Here is a 21,007-nt window from a genome sequence, read left to right as displayed (position 1 = left end):
TATGGCTATCAAATATACTAGTATATCACAGATCTTTTTATATATTTCAAGTTCTTATAGTAAGAAAGCTTCTTTCATTATAACCCAAAATAATTTGTCACCTTTCCTTCCAATTCAATTGCATCAAGGAGAAAAAACTAGAAACATATAAATGTATATTACGTATGATTATTTAAAAATGTAAATTATGTTCAACAATTTAATAATATTAGTTACACATAAATAAAGGAAATGGAGAAAAGAGGATATTTATATAATAAAAAAATTGGGATAACAATGAAAACATTGTTTATACTTAAAAATTACATCGAATAAAATGGATAATAAACAAAATTTGTTTACCTTCTTTAACTTTCTCACATCTAAGTGATTTGAATCTCACTCATTCTCTACCGCACTACACTTCACTCTATATTAACTACATATTTATGTAAGCACCTATACTGCCAACCTTCTATATACGTTGTAAAAGTTGTGTTAAAAATTTTATCACTATATAATCTACTGCAAATTTACTAAACATATTATTGCTAGAATTTTGAAATGCTAGATACAATTTTTGTCACCAAAATGTCTCTAAGTTTGATATAAGATCTGCTTATTAAACTATGTTAATATATTAACAGTTAGAGTATACCTAATTGTTATACTAAATCGAAGATTTCGAGAATTGAACTTCGATGTACCTAACTCAATCTGTTATAAATATTCCAAATTTAATACACCACAACAAATTATTCTGAATCCACAAAATGTATATAACATTTATAAATGTTAGTATATTTCTATATTACTTCCACTTACCATGGTTACAATATTTATGTATTGTTTATGCATAATTAATAAAAAACACAGTGTATAGATTTTTTTATTAAAATAAACATTAATTATAATCTCAAATACAAGACCCCGCTATTAAATATAGGACTCCTGATTTGTTCGTACTAGAGCCGGTAGTTGAATGATTTTAATCGCTATTTTAGTTTTTTCGGTATCGACGAAAATTTAGTATCAAAGTATTAAATATAAGGTTTAATACCATACCATATACAATGGCAATAGAAATGAATATGGTTTTATAATATAAAATAACTGACACATTTATGGTATCTTCTCAATGAAAAATGTTTTATTTTTTTAGACAATCTTCAAAAAACATTTTTTCATAAAAAAAAAAAAAAATAAAAACCTCATAATTTTGAAAAATCTTTACTTGCAATTTCGTTTTCAGTATATATAAAAGGATAATTATTTTCAAATTAATATTTTACATTTTCAATACTTATATATCCGTACATCTTATAATTATAAACAAATTGTGTATTATGTAACTATAAACAATACATTAATAAATATATTAAAATATATTTCGAAATTAAAGTATGCAATTTCATACTTTATTTACTAATAAGTTGAAAAATAGTAAGGCAACAATTTTTCGACAATAGCGCCATATGTATTATGTAGTACATTAGAAATTATTTCAAGCTTATGCCTCTCTTAATGGTGCAGTTTCAAGTTAATTCTTTAAAGGAAACAATTAAAACAAGTGACGATATTTCTTTTTAAAAATGGGAATTACAATGGCAGGTGTTGTAAAATGTATAAAACATATTTATTATGATCCTTTCAAATGGTGTGTAATAATAATTTTCTTTTATCTTTCATATAACCTTTAAATTAAATTTTATGAACATCCAACCTCGTGTAATACAATGTAATATATTACTAATTAAAATTTACGATATATATATTTATAATTAATATATATAAAAAGTAAATTCGTTTTAAATATTCGCACATTTCTTTTTTTATTTACAGGTCAGTGGTTAAAAGTATTGGATTATTTGCATTAGGTGTAAAGATTGCTATTGAATGTAAAGGAGTGGATTTAATGCCGCCAATTTCTTAAAAATCGAAATGTGAAAGTTAAAGATATAAAAACTAGTAATCTACTTAAATATGTTATATTTTACATGTGCATATAGATTTCATTATTCCCGTATAAAAGATATTAAACGAAGCAGAACATTTAAATTCATTTCTTGATTGTCATCTGATATAAAGTCATAAATACAACAATATATCATGTCACTAGTATTTATAATATGTAAGTCATCTATTCCTTTTTTATTATGGAATTCTATGTAAAATATATTAATAAATGCATTTATTTTCTTCAAATAACTATTATTATATTGGTATGTTAACTGTATTGCATTTATATTACTATATTTTTAAAATAACTTTAAAGAATTTTGGATATTAAATGGCAAAGAAGATTAAAGTCCTGAACCAAACAGATATTATGTGTATATCATTATACATTATTGTGCCTATACATACACTTATACTTATAAAATATCTCTATATTTATATGTTAATTCTGTATAAATTAATAATATTTTAGGAACATTTTTATTAGTTTAAAAACATATTTTCTAAATTTAGTGTCCTTCATTGAAAATTCTTCAACAAAGTTGAAATTAATCAATATTTATTACAACACATTCAATAAAACAATATAAAATTAATTTTTTACTATTTTAATCTACTATTATAGCAAGAAAATAATTATTTAATTATTGAATATATACAACAAAGTTTATATCTTTTTGTATGTTAACCTATATTTTATGTTGTACAATATGTTTAACAATTACATTTATCAAATAATATCTCTTACATAATTATAGTTTACATAAGTTAACAAATGTAATTAATTACATTTTTTTCTAATTAGATCCTTGTATAAAGTATGTAACTTTCCTATCACTTTATAAGTATTCATCTTTTTAGTTAATGTTTGTGTTATTTATATTAATACAATTACTCTAAAATATGATTTTAATATTGTTACAATAATTGCATATAATGTAATTGTTACATTATATAGAAATATTTAATTTAATCAAGTCTTTATAATTCGGATTTTATTTACTATATTACTACAATGACAAACAGCTATTATACCGTGAGAAAATATTTGTATATTATTTACATGGTTTTGCTCTTTGCTTGAAAAATATTTACTAACCCAGAAATATTATTAATGAAAATTATATATAGATTAAATGTTGAACAAACAAAAAAGTGAACTTTTGAAGAAATAATTTTTTAGACAGAAGTTACACATATTTTGTTTTTACACTGTACTTCAATGTGCTTATGACATATGTATAAGTAAATAATACAACTGATAAGGATAAATATAGAGAAATGATCAAGTAACTTCGATACATAAAACGAAGTTATATTAAGAGACATGTAACATACCATGTCAAAAACATAAATATACCGTGCTAGTTACTCCATTTCAGGTAAATCTAAAATTTCTCCAACAAATTTAGCAACATTTATGTCCTTTTTGGCATGTTCTGTAATAAAATCAAGTTTCAATAACTGATTATAATTTGGACGGGCAGTATAATCCTTCATTAAACTAAAAAAAAAAAAAAAAAACAATTATTAATCGAACTATATGCAATAAGTGTTAAATAATATTGAAAATAATTAAATTTACCATTTATTGATAAATTCTTCAAAACTGGCCGAAAATTTACCAGCTGGTAACTTTGGTGCTTCATCCTTTACAACTTGTTTTAAATGCTCGAAAGGCGAACCCCAAGATTCATAAGGAAATTTCCCTGTTGCTAATTCAACAAGAGATATACCTAATGACCAAACATCAGATCTGATGTCATATTGTGAAGGGTTACCCGATGGGTCTATCCTTTCTGGCTGAAAAAAAGGTTATGATGGAGAATTTATTGAATAGATAAGATCAAAGATATTATAATGTATGTTAAAAAATTTACGTACAGCCATATATGGTTTACAACCAGCATCAATAGTTTTAGCGACAGAATCCACAAGGTAACCAGAAATACCAAAGTCACAGATCTTGACCTCTCCTTTTCGATTAATTAAAATATTACTAGGTTTTACATCTCTATGAATCACTCGCAGCTGTGAATACAGATAATGTAATGCACTTACTACCTGCAAATATTTATAAAGTTCGAATTATAGAATTTGATATTATAATAAATAATAAGCTTTTTCTTATGGTAAATTGGTTTTGCCTTACTGCAAAAGCAATTTTTCCTAAAATATCTTCAGGAATGGCATGTCCATGTTTATATACTTTTGTATAAAACTTATCCAGGCTCATATCCATAACTTCCATACATATCCAAACATCTCCTTCCCTAAACAATGCTCCATAAAATTGTACTGTATATTGACATGCTGAACTACGCATAGAAATATCTAAATCCATAAGTAAACGTTTTTGTTCTTGTGTGTTAACTGTTGCAGTTATTCTCTAGAAAATATATAAAATAATTAAATTAAAGATATGTAAAAACTATATTAACATACCTCCATGAATGCACATTATACCTTAACTGCCATAATAGTACCACTTTGTTTATGTCGAACTTTATCGACAATACCATATGCCCCACGTCCAAGGATACAGATTGTTTCTAAATCATCTGCTTCTACCACAAATGTTTCATCATCTATAGTTATTGTAGTTCGCTTATCCAAATTCCTTGGTGGTGTACTATATAATTAATCAAAATAGTTATCAACTTTATAACAGTATTAATTTATTAAAAAAATGAAGCAGTAATTCAACAAATTATGATATATTATTCAACTAAGTACATAATATTTCTTATATGTATATCAAATAATTTAAACATCATTAATTACCATAAATTTAGACATTATCATTAATATAATAATAAATTAATAATATTACATACACAGTTACAGGTGTCTCTTCAGAGACCTGCAATTTCAAGTTTCTCTTTCCTCGACGTACAGCCATAATTTAATGAACAATTGATGAATAATATTAAGTCTGCAAATGTGGCAGTATATGCAATTGAATATAATACATATTCAAATAAATTGTAATAAGTAATACATATATATCCTGTAAAAAGGTTATATTCACTTATTTCATACACTGAAATAATATTTAAAATGATCATTAAAGATTAAAGGTTATGCAATAAATTTACTGTAGACAATTGCAAGTAAACTAATGAATAAAATTAAATCATTCCAAAAATAATATTATCATATTATTATGAACAATTTCCGTAATACCTGATTAATAACATGACGATATTATACAATAATAAAGATTAAACTCTAAATTTCCGTTGCCCATATATGAAGTTTTCAGTAAACTCAAACAGTTGCTTGAAATTGCTCACAAAAGCTAATTCAGTTTCAACTCCATTTAAATTCTTCGTAAACTAAATTAATTTAGAAATATCACACAAATTTTGAAAGAAGGATTAAAATATTTGGTTCGAAAGTTTCATGAAATAATAATATATTTTAACACATAAATCGTTTAATAATAAAATTGTAATATGTTTTAAATTATTTACACGAAGCACTGAATCTTAAAGTCACATTCTCAAGTACGTATTTATATTTAAAAATTTTTCAATATGATTGTTAAATTCAAGTTTTTGATACTATATATATATGTATGTATGTATGTATGTATGTATGTATGTATGCATGCATGCATGCATGCATGCATGTATGTATGTATGTATGTGTGGATGGGTGGATGGATGGATGGATGGATGGATGGATGGATGGATGAATGGATGGGTGCATGCGTCGTGCGCGCGCGCGCGTGTGTGTGTGTGTGTGTGATAGAAGTATATATATCTATATAGCTAGGTTTAAAACAGTGAAAAATGTATTTGTGAAACGAATTTAATTTTACATTTAGAAATAATATAAAATTATAGTAAAATATAAAATTACTCAAATATTATTACAGCAAATTATTTACTATAAAGAATTGATCTCTCATTTTTAGTTATAATTAATGTAATTTGTAAATAAAATGTAATTAAAATTTATAATTAGGATACTTTGTACCTTGTTATGTTTATAATTTTAAAATAGTAGAAGTTAGAAAATATTTTATAAAATAAAATTAAATAAATTTAAATAATAGAAGCATTTTGAAGACTAATATTAATTTCATGCTTACTGTTCAATGACTATAAATTTTTTTATGTACCAAATGATATGTTAGATTCTACAAAATTTTGCTATACTATATGTTAAAAATAATTATAACTATTAAATAAATGTTTTACTTTTAATTTCGTAAAATAGTATTTTACATTTTTTTTTATATGCCTTTACTAATGAAATTTAGTAAGAAAAAATTACTAAAATTAGTGAAACATTAATTAAATAACCTTATTTGATTTCTATTCCATAAAAAATATACACCATCTATAATATGTACTAATAATATTTGAAATAAGAAGTAGAACATGTTGAATGAATTTGTAATAGGATATATTTTTATTAAATGAATATCATTTCAAATATCTATGTTGTTATTAATATATAATGAAAAATATACAAATTTCTAGTTTCATTATACATTTATTTATTTTTTTAAACATATTTCTTATTAACTAATTATTAGATACATATGTAAATGTAAAACAAATTATAAAAAAGAGACTAATATATTATAAACTAATTATAAAAAAATTCAATTATATTGAAATTAAAAGTATACATCATATCTTTTTACAATATTTAAAAATACTGCTTTGTTTTTGATAATGTTCAAAAGCAATTTATTAAAATAACAAGTTAAACAAACTGTGCATAATTGAAATGAAATAACATGGTAATTTAGGCTTCAACTTATTCTGGTATTGTAATCTTTTTTATAATTAAGAAAATTATAATAATTTAATAAATAACGTAATTATAACATAAAACCAATTTGATATCAAATCTTTATAGAACTTAACTATCAGATTATATCCTTCTGTATCTCTTTTGCACATCAATTTTGGTAACAAATCTTGTATTGAATACTTTCATTCCATATTTATCTCAAATTGGTGTCAAAATCTGTTGCATCAATGCTGCATTACAGCAAGCCTTAATATACTTTTTCTATATCAAATTTGTCAATATTCTGGCAATAAAATTTTTATCTAGCATTTCGGAAGTATGGCAACAATAAATTTGGCTAACAGGGTATATATTACGCAGTGTTTGTATCATACAGAGTTGGAAGAAATTCTCCTGGAATTAATACAAATCTAATATAAATCTAGTCATATTATAATAGGTCTATCTTTACTCATATAATTAAATAGATGTATCACATGAATTTTGCTGTTAATATATTAACATAACATATAACAAATTGTAATATTCCCATTTAAAGTTTTAAATAATTAATTAACATATAGGTTGAATTTGGTGGACAATATATTAAAAAATATTATTCACAAATAAAATGTCTTTTGTACCTTTAGGAAATCTAAGTTATATCAAATTATTTTATCATTTATTATTCCTGAACACAAATCTACAAGCAGAATTGCAGTATTAGCTAAAATTTTTTTTAAATTTGAATTTTTGTGAAAACCCGATTTTTAACAAAAAGTATTATGTGAAAACTAGTAACGTTAGAAAGTTTTAATTGGTCTCAAATGACAAAAGAGAGATCTCTGAACACATCTGTAGCTATGGTTGTAATAAGTTGAAACTATGAATAATTATAAATAGCCATTGAAGTTTAAAAAAGTATCGATGTATGTAACTTCTACGTACTACTTTTACATTTTTATAAAATGTTATTTATCTAGCACGATTTTCCTATACAGGAACGAATTTTGTAAGTATTTCTAAAGAAAAATTCATCTAGCTGAAGTATCAAAGTGATTTTCAGTGTATATAGATGAAGAAAAAATCGGAAACACGTGTACGACGTTTCGCTCGTCTATTTGAAGTAAGTAGTACTGTAGCTATACTTAATTGACATCGTTAATGGCCAATAACAATTACTCAGTTAACCCTTTGCGGTCCTGTCTTAAATTAGACGCGACATTTCGTTTGATTCGATTCTTCATAATTTTTATACATAAAACTCTTTATGTTTTTAATATAATTTAGCAAAAATATGTCAAAGTTGATATATTATTGATTAAAGAAATACGAAAATAGGATTAAATTGTGAGTAGTGTTTTGAAGTAGGTTTTTGATTGTGAACCAGTTAGGATAAAGTGCTGAATGCAACTGAATGTAAATAATTAATAAGTATAATAATGATAGACTTTTTTAATGTACTCTTGCAATCTATTCATGGAATTATTAAGAATCGTATTAATTACTATTTGGCAGAAGAAATGAATTATAAATATATGTTGCAGGTGATGTTAGCAAGGGGGAATGGAGGGTTGTAACATTAAAAGTGAAATAGATCAGAAAAGATACTGAAAGGATTTTTGCCCATTCATATTGTAGATTATAAAGATATAAATACAAAAAAACATAGCGTACAGTGAACTATGTCATGTTTTATTCAGAAATTTTGAAATAGAATCCTACGTACAACTTGCCAAATGATCCCATACGTAAGTTCTACATAAATGACTTGTAGTTTATATCAGTTATAGATAACAATCCAATAGGAAAAGAAATGCTGATAATTCATATATAAAGATCCATATCATTCCAGCTTAATCATACAATTATGTTTTCCATTAATGTATTTTCATCTGACAAAGGATTACATCTTTCTTTTATTATATTGAAAATTGTTTTGCATACTATTTGAACTATTTTATTAATGTAATCATTCTACTAATTCTAAAATTCTAATGTAAATCTGTCAACTATTAACTATTGGTACGCTATTTGGGAAAATAATTTAACATTGTTAAAATATTCAATATATTGAATTGATATATAGATGTAAAAAATGTTGATTATAAAAAATTGATGTATAAGAGTAAATAAAGAGCTAGCGTTATTTTTCACATTATGTATTTTGTTCTGTTTCTAATTGTATGAATTTTTTAAACACTGGTAATAATCACGAGAAAGAGAAAAGATAGCAATGATTGATTTCATGTAAGGCTACATAAAAAGAGAAGATACAATGAAAGAAAATGAAGTCTTAGCATTTTGTAATTTTTGCAAAATTTGAAAAAAGGCTTCATTCTATGCAGAATCTCAACTGCCATATACATATAGAGTCAAAGTCAATGTCAACACCAGTTCAACTGTTTCATAGTTTTTGCAATATTTCTAAAAAAATATTTTAAATATTTACCTAGTAAGAATCAGACAATTTTTAAAGTTTAAAATAATTTAATTATTTAATTATTTGTCTTTTTGTGTTTTGTCCTCATTATGTGATTCGCATATAATATTTTATTACTTATTTTTAATTTTAACAATTCAAATATAACACTAATAATTCTTATATTAAATACAACAGCAGAAGTATACAAAAAAATAATCTTCCAGTTGTATATAAAAAATATATAAACACTGAACAAGTAAATTTATGAAATACACTGAATGTCTAGCAATTTGAAACTTATTTAGGAACTGCACATGTAAATCAATAGTTGTATTTTTAAATACTGATTCAAATTTACTAAATGTGTCTATTTATGTCTTCTCTCCTAAGTTCAATATTTTTGATACATGGGTTTGATTAATTTCCATAAAATAGCAATGATAGTCATTTTTACATTCGATTAAAAAAAATCTCGATTAAAAAAACGGAAATATTTTTAAAACTTTATTGATTTTCCCTTTTCAAAAACATTTCTCGCTGATAAAATAATTATTTCATGCGTAATCTGTTATGTTTTACACATACACATATTTTCATTGAAATCAGAATTTTTAGATTACAGAATTTCCTTGAAATATAGCGTTCAAATGCTTTTATTACTTACTATAAATAATTGTTTAATAAAATTATCGTCAAGTTGTATAAAAATATACATTACTTAAAATTTCTCTTATGGTAATTATAAAAGGAGGAAGATTAATTGTTTATATAATTTCAATTTTCAAGTTTCATGTAAATGAGATAAATAATTTGATGCAATAACAACATGACAACAACATGGCAATAGCAAAATTTGACAACGGTACCGGTGGGAACAATAGGGCAAACGTCGGAAGGATATCATTAGGGTGGGAGAAATTGAGACTCTCCCCGCCAACCCTCTCCCACAAACTATTTAATCTCCCATCATTGATGTACAGTCACATACTGTCCTGACAAAAGAAAACAAATGAAAACTGACTATGTGTTGAGATGATAAAAATAAAATGGATAAAACTCTCTAAGCTCTAGAGTTTAGCTTATGTAGTCCTGGTCTACAGATTAGCTGTAGAATTGTATTTATGCGCATCTTCATTGCGTATTGATTTTAGTATTAAATCTTCCATTCAAAACATCACATTTATAACAAAAACAATTTGGTTCTAAATCTTACTCTTTTCTGGTTTTTTAGTTTCCGAAATATTAGTCAAATTTTGCCCATACTATTACATCGAATTTTATTTATAGCTACATAGCTCGTTCATTCCTTGGTGGGTGTGATTATAAAAATCATTGATCCTTCTGGATAAAAAGTGTTTGTACCAATTATTCCTCGAAGTAATATTATATAAAATACGATAACACTGCTAATTTTTGTGCCATACAAATTAATCAAAAATTTGTTTATAATTTTTAAATTTAGACAGGTTTAAGCCCTTCCTTCATAACTCCTTTATACACAATCTAATTCAAACTTAATATAACTTTTTATTGAACTGTTTCAGAGTTCGAAGAGCAAAGATTATTTTCAAACAGCACACATCTCAAATCATCTGGTCACAGCTAGTATTACAAAGAAAACGGTCGTTTTGTATCAAGTTCTGTAAGACATTAATCGTCGATCAAAACGAAATTTAAAGGAGAAGGAGAAGTGGGGAAATAAATTTTATAAAAATTAATTATTATAGCTCAAATATAAAAATTACTATACTTTCTCAAAAAAGATATAGAAAAATTATTAATGTTTAAGTTTTTCCAATTGCATATGCTTTATTAAAATAAAATATTTTAGATTAAATGTGAAATATATTAACTAAATCCTTAGTCTTAAAGATTTGTTTTAGATATTATAGCTTTTTTTCTTTGATACTTTTTTAATCAAAAGTGGATTTATGAGCTTTAATACATGATCTAATAAAAGAATTAAAAAGTAAAAGATTAAAGTAATTAAATTCAAATTTATTTATTTCTTTTTTTATATATTTATTTTAAATAACAATAATGTTATATATCATAATTAATAACACAGCGTCATCATATGTAATACGTTAATTATGTATATAATACATAAACAAATAAATGTTATAAAGTTTTAAAAGCGATGTACGATAAACATTTATATTATCTAAGATACATGGATAGTGAAATTTTTATACCAGATTGTTTTTAAAAATATTATAACAAAAACAAATAATTTTTAAATTTCATATTCAGAATATCAAAAAGCACTTCATTTGACATTTAATTTCTGATATATCGGAAGAAATTAATTATCTTATGATTTAATTAAAATTATACAGTAGAAAATCATTAGATAGTCAGGTTAGTAGTAACACGTCTGTAGCGCATGCGTGATGAAATCAGCTGTCTTCGTTACATGTAAAACGGTTTTTAATGTTAAATGTGTCTTTTTATGAAATTCTATAATTTATTATAAAGAATTTCGTGTAAAATCTTTACTACTATAACATGGTAGACGATATGCAGCGAATTTATAGATCATTCAACTCTTATTATGCCGAAACCATCCTAATTGTACCACGTCAGATTTTTGGTGCATATTAACCGTGGTGACGATAGTGACGGTTATAAAAGCGGTTATGAAGAAGGTGGTAGTGGCAGTTATAATAGCAATATTAATGACGGTAGTGACGATAATATAGTGGTAAAGTAATGATACATTTATAAATATACGAAAATATCTATTTATTGACAGTAAAATTTTCGATGTGAAGTGTAATGTGAGCATTAAAAAAAATGAAGATTTGTATAACATGCGTGTACTGGACACTACTTTTTATATCAGTTGCTTCCAGGCAAGTATTTTGTCATTTTTCTCTTACATGGACAATTCACATGAACATGTAAGTAAAATTATCGAAGGTTTTGCCACGCGTTGCATTTTGATAATATTAGTATAGTATATTATTTAACCGGCATATTTTACCTAAACGGATAAAAATGAAAAGTATGAGGTTAATATTATTTTTCTCCTTACAGGTATTTTTTCAAATAAACAAAATATCAATATCGATTAGTAAATTTGATATCTAAAATTGTGTAATACATAAATTAATAATATTCAACAGAGATTATTATGGTTTATGTTCATAGTACTTATTTAACAAATTCAAATAAAATTTATTGTCTGTAATGCCTTATGTATTATAATTTTTTTAAAGGAATTACATGAAATAACATATATGTATAAAAATATGATACGTTAAATAAATGTGTTAATATGTACTTATTTTTAACAAAGTTGGCTGTCTAAATTATGATTAGTTTTTTCAGAATTAAGTATAATATATCATTATTTTAATAATTATAAATCTTAACTTATATAAATGATTATAAATTGTCATGTTATAAAATGGAAACTGTTAATTGCATATTGTTCTTTAGATTATATTCTGTTTTTAATTTGTATATTAAAAGTTGTATTTAATATTTTTATTTTCCTTAAATACTTTTATTAGTTGTTAAAATTTATTATTTATTTATATGTCACAACAATAAACTCTTGTATGTATAATATGTTTATATTAAAATGTATCATTTTCTTATATGCTTGTGTATATTTTCTTTTATTTTAGATAGTTTATGTTTGTTTCTTATTTTTGTTGGCTATAATTACCATTTTATACATAAAGCAAATTATTTAAGAGTAAAAAGAGTAAAGTGTACAATATATTTCTTTATTTTTAATCATGTATAAAAATATTTTAAAATAGAGGTAATTGGTTTAAGAAATTCTTATAATGTCTGAAATAAAATTTTTTAATTTTATGAAAATTTTAGATTTAGATTTTGGAATAAGAAGTACATAATCTTTCAAATTAATTTAGCACTTTCTTTTTTTTTTTTATTACATAATACTTCTTTATTTACAGTGCACTCCTATTCATCATAGTAGCTTCGGAGAATGCACAAACCAATTATTATTCGTCTTCAAAAATAAATGAAACTTTTGAAATTTATGATAATGATACAATGAATAATATAGGATCGGATGATTTAGATGTAACTACTATACCAATTACAAAACTACATGATATACGCAAATTACAAAACAATTACAAAGATCATTATTATGAAGTAAGGCTTAAATATAAGAAAATGTTATAAATTGAAATATTGTTAAAAATATTAGACAAAATCTGACTTATATCTATAACAATTTAGGAAAAATATGCTGAAGACTCTACTACCTTTGAAACTGTTATAAATGGTGAAACAAGAAAGAGAGGGAATCCTTATAAAGATTCAGATATTGTAGCTGAAAGTCTTACTCAACAACCTAATTTATCTCAGGGGTAAGTTTTTATTATGTCAACATTATCTGAGAAAATCCCATTATATTTCATCATGTAAGGTTTGAAATTAAAGACAATATATGTTAAACAATAGATTATTTCTGATATTTGTCATTTTTACATGTTAATACTTTAAGAATAAAGATATTATTTAAATATATAATGTATTGAATGTATTACATTATACCTAAAGGAGAAAAGTTCTTGATATATATATACTTATATTTCTTATCAAAGATTTATATGATATCATTTATTCAAATATTATAGCTAATAATTTACAAATTAAGAAATAGGACTATAAAATAAAAATCCAAAGTATTTAAATCTTTGAACTTACTAATTATTATAGAAAAAGAAATATTTTATATCTATATTTTTGAAGAATATTTTTGCTGTTTTCAATGTAATTTAAAAAAAAAAAATGATCAATTATCATAAATAAGCTAAATTATAATAAAATAAGCAATTTTTTTTATTTTCTTTTTTAATTATAGTTCATTTCATGTTAACTTTGTTAAAGGTTTGGATACTTTTCATATTAGGCATTTGTTGTTTCTGTTTCAATTTATGGGTGCTTATTATAATATGAATGTTTTTCATTTTACATATTTTTTTACCAGTGTTCAATGCTGTAAAACAGTGCAAATAAAACAATATATCAATGAATATTTACAGGAACACATAAATAAGTTTTTGATTGATTTACTTTATTAAAGTAATAGATATATAGTACCTAAATTCTATAAACTTTTATAATAAAATAGTAGTTTTTATATATTATATATTTTAAACAAATACTATATTACAATTATTTTACTTATATAAATTAATTTTGAAAATTCTGTTGAAACTTATAAATAACTTACAAAGTATATATATTTTTTTTATAAAAGTATTTAAAAGTCTCATATTTATTGGAATATTTTCAATATATAATGCAATTGATGAGAAAAATAGTTTTAATGAATTTATTCAATTTATTTTTAAAATTTCTTTAGGAAAAACTAGATTTTTAAATGTACCAAATGTAAGTGAATTTGTAGTATAACTAATAAAATGTAATTTTGATGTAAAAATGAGTTAAAAATAGTGACTAAATATTTTAATACTGATTTTTTATTAAATTTTATTTAATTAGATATTAAGTATTGCTATATTTTATACAGAAACTGTTGAAAATTTTGATTCATTAATTTGTATATCTATATAATTATAATATAAATATAATCTATATTAATTTCTATATTTGAGTAATAAAGTCTTTTCAGTATTCCATATATAAAACTACTTATATAATCAAAATTTAATACTGTATAAAATTTTTGGATTAAATATAGAAAACATTTTAGTTTTTTATGCCTTTATAAAAATTATAAACAAAATGAATAAAGCATAATTAATAACTGGTGTCTGACAATTGAGATAAAAGATAAGATAATAATTGATAAGACACTGGCTGCATTATATGAATAAATTAAGAGAAGATGATAAAAGATAAGAAATATAAGAATAAGAATAATAAAATAATCTAATTTAGGAAGATGCAAACATATTTAAATTTATGAAATACATTTTGTAGAGTAATTATAATACAATGTATGATCAAATACTATTGTCACTCTACATAATATATGATTATGTTAGCTTATTTTTATGAGAAGAATTCCAATTTTAACAAATTTTTATAAGCTACATAAGGTAAGATTATTGCTAGTTGGAAAAAAGAGAAAAAATTTTGGAAATGTAACATTCTTGATATTATTACATTATTAAAGTTTAATGTATATTCATTTTATTACTATTTTCTTTAAATGTCTCCTCGTTATTAAATATTAATAAGTATGATAGACAAAACTTCAATTTCATTTAAAAAATCCTAAATTTCAAAAAATAAAATTCAAAAAAATCCTAAATTCATAAAGCACGAGTAGAAACATTAGATTTTTGTATATTAAAACATATTACATTGGAAGCATTCAAATGTTTCACATTAAATAACACTTTATGTAATACATAGTTTCTTGTGCAAAAAAATATTAGATAAATTATCAAAAAAATATACACTTATGATTTCCTGTTATAGAGTTTCTGAAAATGAACAAGCAACAGTTTTAACTTTAGTTGATACAACTGAAGCTGAGTTACAAAGCTTAGCAGAACCAAAGCTTAATCCAGAGTTTTCAAGGGCAACATTATTTTCAAATAATTCATCTTTATTGACAAAAAATACAAATATAGGACAACAAGTAAAGAAAGAACAAGAAAAAATTTCATCTAATATACAAACACCATCACCATCTATTGTTCGTGAAATTACTGAAAGATCTAATGAAACAAGTATTCTCAAAGAAGAATCTTTGTCTTTGACAAATTCAATAGAGGAAGAAGAAAGACCTGAGATAGTGGTAGTAGTAAGAGCTGAACAAGCCTCTATTGCTACTGATGAACCAGAGTTAAATCTTGAAGATAGTGTTGTTAAAGTATTTTCTGATGAAATACCCAAAATTGATACAACATTTACAACAACTCCAGAATTAAGTGATTCTAATGCTAAAGCCCGACTAGTAGGAGATAATAGGGATGAAGCTGCTGCAGTTGTTCTTAGTGAAGGAATTGTATCTGTAGGATCTACAAATCCACATGAGGATATACCATCTTTCAGTGAATGGACACAAAAACGATTAGAAGAAGCTGAAAGAAAAAAAAGTGAGTACTACTCATAAATTCAACTGTAATAGTACAAAATTTGTATTGGAAATCAATTTGAAATTATTTTAATAAAATAATTAGTATAATCATTGACAACTTTTAAAAAATATTTTTTTCAAAATTGCAAAAGCTTTTGGATATTTTTGTATAATTTTAGTTACATATTTACTATTTCTTTTTATTATTGTTCTTACAGTGAATTCATATAGGTAGAAATATTTGTTTCAATGAAATGTGTTTTATGATAAAATGTATTCTTAGTGCCTTTCTTTTTAAACATATGTTTAGCAAATATTTTTGTATCCTTTTTACCTTTTTTTATTACACTTAGTCAGAAAAATTTCGAAACAAGATTTAAATCCATTATATATAAAAAATTTCTCTTTTATTTTGTTTCTGTCATTGATTCAATGGAAGGACTTATTTTCTATTAATAGATAATTACCATTTAATTTTTTTATTTTAATATCTTTTATTTTTAATTGTAAATCTTTTAAAACAATAATTATATTTTTATAGCACATCCAAATGCTTCTATTCAGAATTCTGGGGCACCAACCCGGGGCATTGGTGGAATGAAAGTTCGTTCTAAAAATTATGCTTCACCAGATTGTGGTGCAAAAATTGTAGCTGCAAATCCAGAAGCACGAAGTGTTAGAAGTGTTTTAGTTTCTACTAGAGATGAATATATGCTCAATACATGTACATCACGTATATGGTTTGTAGTAGAACTTTGCGAGGCAATTCAAGCTAAGAAAATTGAATTAGCCAATTTTGAGCTTTTTAGTTCATCGCCAAAGGATTTCTTAGTTTATATTAGTGATCGTTTTCCTACGAGAGATTGGAGTCCGGTTGGTCAATTTACTGCAAAAGATGTAAAAGATATTCAAAGTTTTGTTCTACAACCACATCTTTTTGGAAAATTTATAAAAATAGAACTTCAGACTTATTACGGTTCTGAACATTTTTGCCCCATTTCTTTATTTCGTGCTTATGGTACTAGTGAATTTGAGGTTCTTGAAACAGAAACAGAGAATCAAATTTCGAGAGAGACGCATTCAGATGTAGATGATGAAGAAGACAGTGACGAAGAGGAAGTTTTGGATGTTGAAAATGGCGAACCACCAAGAAATTTGTTTGGAAGTGCTAAAGATGCTGTATTGAGTATTATGAAAAAGGCAGCTGAAGTGTTAGTGAAGTCTAGTGATTTGACTTATAACAATATTACAAAAATACAACAAAGTATAGATAGCGGTAATATTCTTGAAAACTCGTTTGTAAGTTGTACTACACCGAGGTATATTATTTTATGTGATAGTTGCTCAGATCAGAAATTTGCAAAAATTTTTCAATTAATTAGCTGTAGAGAAAAACAACTAAATGAATTGCTTAAAATTGATTTTGTCAACAGAACTTTAAGACAAAATGGACTTTGTAAGATTCATGGTGTGGGAATTGAAACTTTTGCAAGAAAAGAGACGAAAGAAAAGTATGACAATGTGAAAAATACAGAAAAACATGATCCACTTGTTGAAAAATGTGTTTCAAATAAAACTTTTCAGTTAACATTCATAACGTCTATACTTAAATCTGAATATATTGCAGCACTTTGTAATGTATTGGCAATAAAGGAACGTAAAATGGTAATGAATACAAGTCATGAAATATCATTTAGTACTCTAAAGGAAGTTATTAAGGAAGATACCTCAGCCAAATATAAAGAAGATTACAGTAGTGATACAATTAAATCGTTTCACCATACATCAGCTACACCTATTTCAAGCTCAAATGTTGATATGTCTCATGGGGAATTGAAAAAGGGTAATGAAGAAATATCTAGTGTAGAAACTAGCAAAGTTACTAGTACACCTCAGACCTCCACCAATTCTAAGAGCACAATTTCACAAATAAAGTCTGTTGAAACTTTTGGAGAAGAAGAGTTAAAAAACGAAACATCAATACCAATTTTAGAATCTAATAAAAGCAATAACGAGGAAATAATTCAGGCTGAAGTACAAACAACTGTTCCTGTATCTTTAAATGTTGGACAACATACAATTTCAAAGCCTTCTGAAGAACCATGCATAACTTCTAGTACTTTCATTGAAAACTTACCTCAAACAACTGTCTCTGTTCCAATAACTACTACTGACAGTAATGAGTTTCCAAGTGAAGATACAGTATCAGATGTAGAACCTTTGGAATTAGCTAGTGCATCAAATAAAGCAGCAAAATTGGAACATATGGACCAGGAAGGGAAATTAGTGCAAACAGAAATTCTAGATCAAGAAATTAATTTACCATCTCAAGATTCTTTAACATTTGACAACTTATTATCCGACTTAAAAGATTTAGAAGGAGAAACAGCACATATTCAAAATGGTCCTGCAAGTCCTTCAGTAACACAATCAATACCAAATACCTTGCCGCAAAAAGAATCTGTTTTTTTAAGATTATCTAATAGAATCAAGGTATGTTACAGTTTGTCAAGTTAATTTTATTAGTTATATAACTATTTTATATTATGAAAAAGTATATAGATTTTAGAATATAATTTCCTTAAGTTTGAAAGTATAATGAATATTCAACATAGCTTAGATAGCTTTAAAATATAATAAATTTACATGAAATTTTTTTGTTAAATAGATTATTTTACTATTTCATATAATTGACAACATTGATTTATCTAATGTTATCCTATTTTATATGTGTTTATATATGTATATATATTTACACAGAAGAACATATGCACGACATATATACACACATTGCTTTGTTGCTATAGAATATGTTGCTTTAGATTATTAAATTATTTTTATTTTTATTATTAGGTATTAGAGAGAAATATGTCTTTAAGTGGACAGTATTTGGAAGAATTAAGTCGTCGATATAAGAAACAAGTTGAAGAAATGCAAAGATCACTTGAAAGAACAGTTTCAGCAATGAGTGAGGAAACGCGAAAAAGGGATGAACGCGAGTTAAAAAAGGCAGAAGAAATTGCTATTTTAAAAGAAAAGATTGTTAATCTTTCAAAATCAGTGAAAAATCTTTTGTACGATCGTGATAGTTGGCGTGGAAAAATTTTTACGATAGGTCAACATATATTGTTGATATGTTCAGAAGTTTTTGTGATATACTTAATTTTAGTATACTGTTGGAGAAATAATAATAAAGGAACTGAAATAAAGGAAAAACAGCTGGGGAAAGACATGATGCGCCGTAAAAGTGCAGAGAACTTCAGTTCTCATACAAAGAAAATAAAAAAGCGACGACCAAGCGAAATAGCTGCTCACATTACAGGTACATATCGTGAACTGATGATTGCTGATAAATCTTATGAAATAAAGAGGGAAAAGAAAAAGAAACGAAAAAAAACAACCACTTTAACAAGTAATCAAACAAATGTAAATAATGATACAGGTATATATCCAATTACACAGTACAAAACTCCAACAAATGTTGTACACGAGATGGAAATAACACCAAAAGTTGCTTCATCTATTGAAGTACTACATATAATGGATTCTCAAAATCAGATTTGTAAAAAGCTAAAATCTACTCCAGAAAACACAGTTAAATGGTTTAATGATAATGTTCATGAAGCAAAGTGTAATATACAATTAATGTTATCATCTGCTAACAATTATGAAACAGATGCCATTAAAATCTCCGAGTTAAATAGTTCATGTATTGAAAATTTAAATGATTCAGATTCGTTATCAGCAGATAGTTTTCAAGAAAGGATTGCTTCTAATCAACAAATTGCAGAATCTGAAGATGTCTTAAATTCTACAAATATTAGTACTATGTTAAAAGACACAGGATTAAATGTAACATCTTCTTTTATGAAAACTGCTTTAAGTACAAGAAAGAAAAGAATAGCTTATTCAAATGATACGAATGGACAATGGAATCAAGATTCAGGTGATTTTAACGATAAGACTGTACAAGTAAGTCCTACTTCTACAAAACTATCTACAGAAAAAATTTTTACCGATGTTGATACACCTACGAATGGTCTGTTAACGGATCAAAGTGATGAATCTAGAAGTAGTAGTGTAACGTCGATGTCAAAAAGGAAAGAGAAAAAGAGTACTGGTTTTAGAAAAATGGTGAGAAAATTTTTTTGATTAAAATAAACTTGCCAATGACGGTTGGTTAAGGAGATAGTTTGAAATTGCTGGAACTTGTCAAACTTTCTGTTTAAGCATAGAATACGCTTGCCTCGAATGCTTCGCTCCTATGAAGTTATTAAATAGAATATAGAATATCAAAAAATTATGATTTTGCTTATATGAAATTTCCTATCGATATATATAAATATAATTATTAGGTAAGTTATCCTCTAAGTAGAACTGTTTCTGAAATAAAACTTCATTATAGTATGTTAGTAAAATTATATTGATTTTTAATTTTTCTAAATAAAAAGATATCTTTTTCCACAGTTTTCTTTTGTCCATACTTTCAGAGTCATCGTTAATCCAATTCCGCATGATTATACGAGCGATCAATCGAAAGAAGTATAAAATACTGCAACCATTTATATAAAACGCGAAGGCTGAATTTAAGTGATGTGATTCTTAATATTTTAAATTATATGCGTTTTAAACTGAAACTTTAGTATATCAAGTGACGTGCGCTGTTTCCTTAATGTATTAAGTTAAAGGAAATGACTGATTTATATACTATTATTATTTTTATTATTATAGCTTACATACATTATTGTTTAATATTAATATTATTATTGTTATCGTACTTATTATTTTTATTATTATAGCCTATATACATTATTATTTAATATTAATATTATTAATGTTATATACCT

The 21,007-nt window shown here is 24.8% G+C and overlaps 2 protein-coding genes and 1 long non-coding RNA gene across 4 annotated transcripts; 2 read left to right on the top strand and 1 right to left on the bottom strand.

Moving 5' to 3' along the window:
* Positions 1 to 3,306: 3,306 nt before the first annotated feature.
* Positions 3,307 to 5,201, bottom strand: lic (dual specificity mitogen-activated protein kinase kinase lic). 2 transcript variants are annotated; one of them, XM_017897646.1, is made up of 7 exons: positions 5,125 to 5,201; positions 4,776 to 4,873; positions 4,405 to 4,570; positions 4,091 to 4,327; positions 3,823 to 4,002; positions 3,524 to 3,741; positions 3,307 to 3,442 (listed from the first exon to the last, which is right to left on the bottom strand). In XM_017897646.1, the coding sequence occupies exons 2-7, from the start codon at positions 4,838 to 4,840 to the stop codon at positions 3,307 to 3,309; spliced, it is 1,002 nt and encodes a 333-aa protein (XP_017753135.1). In that variant the 5' UTR covers positions 4,841 to 4,873; positions 5,125 to 5,201. The 2 variants fall into 2 exon arrangements, with proteins under 2 accessions (XP_017753135.1, XP_017753127.1); XM_017897638.1 differs by having other exon boundaries at positions 4,776 to 4,948; positions 5,125 to 5,186.
* A 2,742-nt stretch (positions 5,202 to 7,943) lies between these two features.
* Positions 7,944 to 10,805, top strand: LOC108545858 (uncharacterized). Its single transcript, XR_001890107.1, has 3 exons — positions 7,944 to 8,109; positions 8,238 to 8,441; positions 10,660 to 10,805. It is a non-coding gene; the product is annotated as an uncharacterized LOC108545858 (long non-coding RNA).
* Positions 10,806 to 11,812: 1,007 nt separating this feature from the next.
* LOC108545832 (SUN domain-containing ossification factor) lies at positions 11,813 to 20,404 on the top strand. The gene is made up of 6 exons (XM_017897627.1): positions 11,813 to 11,970; positions 13,048 to 13,252; positions 13,340 to 13,470; positions 15,557 to 16,179; positions 16,702 to 18,653; positions 19,014 to 20,404. Exons 1-6 carry the CDS (start codon positions 11,912 to 11,914, stop codon positions 20,310 to 20,312), a joined length of 4,269 nt encoding a protein of 1,422 aa, XP_017753116.1. The 5' UTR covers positions 11,813 to 11,911; the 3' UTR covers positions 20,313 to 20,404.
* The last annotated feature ends 603 nt before the right edge of the window (positions 20,405 to 21,007 follow it).

This window comes from Eufriesea mexicana, unplaced genomic scaffold (assembly GCF_001483705.2).
Source record: "Eufriesea mexicana isolate 0111107269 unplaced genomic scaffold, ASM148370v2 scaffold4744748272, whole genome shotgun sequence".
Lineage (NCBI taxonomy): Eukaryota > Metazoa > Arthropoda > Insecta > Hymenoptera > Apidae > Eufriesea > Eufriesea mexicana.
The sequence above is the reverse complement of the archived record's forward strand: the minus strand, read 5'-3'. Positions and strand labels throughout refer to the sequence as shown.

Coding starts and splice junctions, on each gene's coding strand:
- lic (XM_017897646.1), bottom strand. CDS start 4,840: ATGGCTGTACGTCGAGGAAAGAGAAACTTGAAATTGCAGGTCTCTGAA. Junction 3,742..3,822: donor GTTGTAAACCATATATGGCT/GTACGTAAATTT, acceptor CCTTTTTTTCAG/CCAGAAAGGATAGACCCATC. Junction 3,443..3,523: donor GAAGAATTTATCAATAAATG/GTAAATTTAATT, acceptor TTTTTTTTTTAG/TTTAATGAAGGATTATACTG.
- LOC108545832 (XM_017897627.1), top strand. CDS start 11,912: ATGAAGATTTGTATAACATGCGTGTACTGGACACTACTTTTTATATCA. Junction 13,253..13,339: donor ACAAAGATCATTATTATGAA/GTAAGGCTTAAA, acceptor ATAACAATTTAG/GAAAAATATGCTGAAGACTC. Junction 18,654..19,013: donor GATTATCTAATAGAATCAAG/GTATGTTACAGT, acceptor TTTTATTATTAG/GTATTAGAGAGAAATATGTC.